Here is a 4,824-nt window from a genome sequence, read left to right as displayed (position 1 = left end):
TGTTGTTGTTGACAAACCATTTTTTCAGATTCGTCTTCACCACCTTAACAAAGTTCATACTTTGGCTATGGTACATATGGTTTGTGTTGCTATAGAAAAAATACAAGAAGAAGTATGAAGTTATTGTGGAAACTTCGTACACCTTGTATTTCTTTTTCATAGCATCACAAATTATATGAACTTCATAATTTGTTACAGTTCCACGATTATTTTCAATAAAAGGTGCATTCTTGAAACAATTTAATATATCTTGCGATGTTGTATGTTGTTAGTGTTTTGTTGCTAAAACGTATGTTTTTTTTTTAATTTTGTTGCATGTATTTGTTGTGTTGTTGTATGCTGTTGTTGTTGTTGATAAATGTTCTCAAAACAAGAACAAAACATTGCTAAGTCACAAGAAAGAGGCTTTTTGTGACTTAACAATGTTTTGTTCTTTAAATTCTTATACAAGTTGACAATAGATGAAGTTTAGTTTATTATATGCTATGTAGATTGTTTGTTTCATTAACCTTTCACTGAAAATACATTCATTTAAATTGACATAGAAACTTATAATCCAAAAAATTAAGTTGTATTTGAAAACCAACTTATGTCAATTAATGTTTTCCGAATTGCATGTGTCTCATCATTCATATCAGGCTCTTTAGCATTTAAAATGTGATTCAATGACCTGATTCCTTCATCACATCAATATATTCTCTTATAGTTTAATGGGTTTAATATACTTCACCCCCTGCCAATATAGCGAGATTCGGTTTGCCTCCCCTGGATGATTTTTTTTACCAAACGCCCCTTATAAAACCCAAAACATGGATTTACCACTCCTTGTTACCACACGAGCTGACTGGGCAATGCAGCATTGGACACGCTGGCGCTGACATGGCTGAGTTGTTAAGTTTGAAATGAAATGCATATGTTTACCCCCCCAAATCATACATTTCCAGATTAGGGTTTTTCAGCAAAATTAGAAACGAGAAGTAGAAGACGGAAACAATGGCTGAAGACGGCGGCGCAACGGCGGAATCGGCTGAGGTAAGTGCTAATTTGTTGTTCTTCACCGGTACTGCGTGTTTTATGTTGTCTTATGTTATGTTTTGTATGCAGTTGAATGTAAGGTTTGACTGTTTGTTTCACCATGGAAGAGAATTCATGAAGCCTCACGACGGTGAGATGATTTACAGAGGCGGGGTTACGACGCTTATCACCGGTGTACACATTGAAAGCTGGACTCAGAGTCACATTTAAAAGGTGGTAAGTGGGTGGGGATATGGAGCTGGATCGTTTAGGTTATGGACCAAAATTACTGAAATAGATCCTAATTATTTCTAGATTAAGAGTGATTCTGATGCTTATAATTTAGCTGCGTTTGCTTGTTCAATGAGAGTAGATGGGAAATTGTTTGTTGAACACGATGCAGCTATACACAGTAGTAAACCTAGGTGTGTGAATGAAAGTGTAGAGTTAGAGGTAAGTGATAAAGAGATCGTAGAAGGGATGAATGATAGTGAGGATGAGAGGGCCACAACTCTTGATGATGGTTTTGGAGTGGTTGATGTTACTTTACCAGTTAGTAAGGGCCCTCTTGTAGCTGGTTTGTTGACTTATCCTAGTAAGAGTAAAGGTGAGACTGAAAATAAAGGTGAGGATGATGAATATATAAGTGAGAATTTACTAAGTTCTGATCCTGATGCCTCAGAGGATGAAAAAGAGCCTAGGTTTGACAAGTTTAAGAAGGAGGAGCTTAATAAGGATTACAAATTTAAATGGGGTATGGAGTTCAATACCCTAGATGATTTTAGAGAGGCCATCCGTGAGTGGACAATATTAAATAGGAGGGAAATTACCTTTGTAAAAAATGAGAGTTATAGAGTGAGGGTTGAGTGCAAGGCCAAATGTGGTTTTTTAATGCTTTGCTCTAAAGTGGGCCATAAGCACAGTTATGCCATAAAGACTATAAAAGATACCCACACATGTGCTAGGGTTTTGGATAACAAAAGTGCAAGTTTTAAGTGGGTGGCTAAGGCTGTGGTCAAAAAGATGAGAACATCTGACAAGGTAAGGATTTGTGACATAATCCAAGACATGAGGCAAAATTATTCTGTTGGGATCACTGTGTGTAGGGCATGGAAAGCAAAGTTGATTGCCAAAAAAATCATTGAAGGAGATGCAGACAAGGAGTATGCAAATCTGTGGAGGTATGCATCTGAGTTGCATAGGGTCAATCCTGGAAACACTGTGAAGATAAACATAGAGAGGCCTTTACCTACCATCCAACCAAGGTTTGGATCTTTTTATTTCTGTTTTGATGGATGTAAAAAAGGTTTTACAAATGGTTGTAGACCCTTCATTGGGTTAGATGGATGTCATTTGAAAACAAAGTATGGAGGTCAACTATTGATTGCTGTTGGAAGAGATCCAAATGATCAATACTTCCCTTTGGCCTTTGGAGTGGTGGAAACAGAAACCAAAGAATCATGGAGGTGGTTTATACAACTATTAATGGAAGACATTGGGCAGGACAAAAGAATTGTGTTCATCTCAGATCAGCAAAAGGTAGAGTTCATTTTATCCCTCATTCTGTTTCATTCTATTTCAATCCTTGGTTCTAATGATTGTTTCTTAATATGTTTCAGGGACTGGTTGCAGTTTTTGAAGAGTTGTTTGAAAGAATTGAACATAGATTATGCTTGAGGCACTTGTATGCGAATTTTAAGAAGAAGTTTGGTGGAGGAGCATTGATAAGAGACTTGATGATGGGAGCAGCCAAGGCAACCTACCAACAAGCATGGACTTTGAAGATGAATGAGTTGAAGGCTGTAGATCCAAAGGCTTGGGCATGGCTCATGGCAGTTCCTACAAAGTCTTGGTGTAAGCATGCATTTTCATTCTATCCTAAGTGTGATGTGCTTATGAATAACATAGCTGAATCATTCAATGCCACTATTTTGAATGCTAGAGATAAACCTATATTGACCATGTGCGAATGGATTAGAAAATATCTGATGAGTAGGTGTAGTAATTCTACTTTGAAACTAGACAAGTGGCCACACAAAGTGATGCATATTCCCAGGAAAAGATTGGACAATGAGGTAGCTATGACTGGTCACTGGTTGCCAACATGGGCTATGGAAGAGAAATTTCAGGTCACACATGCCTATAACAGGCAAGAGTTCATAGTTGACATTGCTAAAAAGAATTGCACATGTAATTTTTGGGATCTGGTAGGTATTCCATGTAGACATGCTGTTGCTGCATTAGGGTTTAGACAACAGAACCCTGAGGATTTTGTTGATGAGTATTACACTAGAGACAGGTATGCCATGTGCTATGGATTTTCTATTAGTCCAATTAATGGCATTGACATGTGGCCTGAGGTAGAAAGTGAAGAACTTTTACCTCCTAATTACAAAAAGGGACCTGGAAGGCCTAGGAAGCTAAGGATAAGGGAAAGTGGAGAAGAGGGTGCTAGAAGAAGGTTACCTGGTGTATCTTATAGATGCACCAGGTGTGACAAGGTGGGCCACAATGTTAAGACATGCAAAAGCAAGAGGCAAAATCAGAGTGCAATGAAAAGAAAGGTAATTTATATACTGCAACTATTTTTGTATGTAATATAGTTTCTTTGGTTATAATGTATCTGGCTTTTTAAATGCAGAAGAAAATGAGACCAAATGCTAGTGAAGAAGGTACTAGCAATGTTGGAAGCCAGTCTGCTCCAAACAATGAAGAAGGTCAACACAATACTGGAAGCCAGTCTGCTACAAACAATGAAGAAGGTCAACACAATCCTGGAAACCAGTCTGATACAAACAATGAAGACACTGAAGATACCAAGACTGATTCATTGTTTGGAGATGTAACTGATGACATGATAAGCAGCATACCAGACTTCCATTCTCAAGCATCAACAAGCAACAACTACAAGGGCAAGGGAAAGATGATTGACAAGCCAATTGTGAGGAGAAGGGTATGTGAGAGGATAAAGGAGAACTGGTTCAAGAAACCAAAACCATTCACTGGTCCAGGTTCAAACCCTGAGCAACCTATTTGTATGGACATTGCTGAAGAGGAATCTTCAAAGATTACTCCAAAAAGGGCATCCAAGATTGCTCCAAAAAAGCCATCCAAGCATTCTCCAAAGAAGCCATCAAAGGGTACTCCAAAGAAGACTACTCCAAAGAAGGAAACTCCAACAAAGAAGACTTGAATTTACCTTATGTTTAATTTGATTAGCCCTTGTTGTTTATTTTGAGTGGCACATGTTTGGTGCACTTATGTAATGTTAAAGTGTGACAGTTATTTTGAGTAGCACATGTTAGGTGCACTTATGTGCTGCTAAGACAGTTATTTTGAGTAGCTAATGTTTGCTAAGACAATTTTATTATGTGTATTCTGAATTATGCCCTTGTTAAGGTGCACTTGTTATGTTAAAGTTTCAGTTTTAGTTCATTCAATCTTACAACACCTTTATATTACACATTACTTAACAGACATGTTTCATTGAAGAAAAATACACATTTCCAATTGACATAAAACATAACTCATTTTATTGACATAAATTCAACAAGGTTTTACATCCAAATGCCACCAAAATACACAATGTCAAACAAGGAGCTGTTAACCTAAGTAATACAATATGCCAATAAGCAATAAAAAGAGAATCAATATAGTCTTCTTCAGCTTCATATTAACACTTGTCTGACTTGCATTCTTCTTCTTCAACTTCTCAATTTTGTTTGTTGCGGTCTCTAACTTCACTGATAGTATATCACAGCTTTTACATTCTGGTAGTTTCATCCTATGCACATTGATATGGTCTCTGAT

The 4,824-nt window shown here is 37.2% G+C and overlaps 1 protein-coding gene across 2 annotated transcripts; it reads left to right on the top strand.

The window, feature by feature from the left end:
* The first annotated feature begins 2,419 nt into the window (after positions 1-2,419).
* Positions 2,420-4,397, top strand: LOC131641671 (uncharacterized). 2 transcript variants are annotated; one of them, XM_058911967.1, is made up of 4 exons: positions 2,420-2,553; positions 2,634-3,578; positions 3,656-3,731; positions 3,777-4,397. In XM_058911967.1, the coding sequence occupies exons 1-4, from the start codon at positions 2,500-2,502 to the stop codon at positions 4,205-4,207; spliced, it is 1,506 nt and encodes a 501-aa protein (XP_058767950.1). In that variant the 5' UTR covers positions 2,420-2,499; the 3' UTR covers positions 4,208-4,397. The 2 variants fall into 2 exon arrangements, with proteins under 2 accessions (XP_058767950.1, XP_058767949.1); XM_058911966.1 differs by having other exon boundaries at positions 3,656-4,397.
* The last annotated feature ends 427 nt before the right edge of the window (positions 4,398-4,824 follow it).

This window comes from Vicia villosa, unplaced genomic scaffold (assembly GCF_029867415.1).
Source record: "Vicia villosa cultivar HV-30 ecotype Madison, WI unplaced genomic scaffold, Vvil1.0 ctg.003917F_1_1, whole genome shotgun sequence".
Lineage (NCBI taxonomy): Eukaryota > Viridiplantae > Streptophyta > Magnoliopsida > Fabales > Fabaceae > Vicia > Vicia villosa.
The sequence above is the reverse complement of the archived record's forward strand: the minus strand, read 5'-3'. Positions and strand labels throughout refer to the sequence as shown.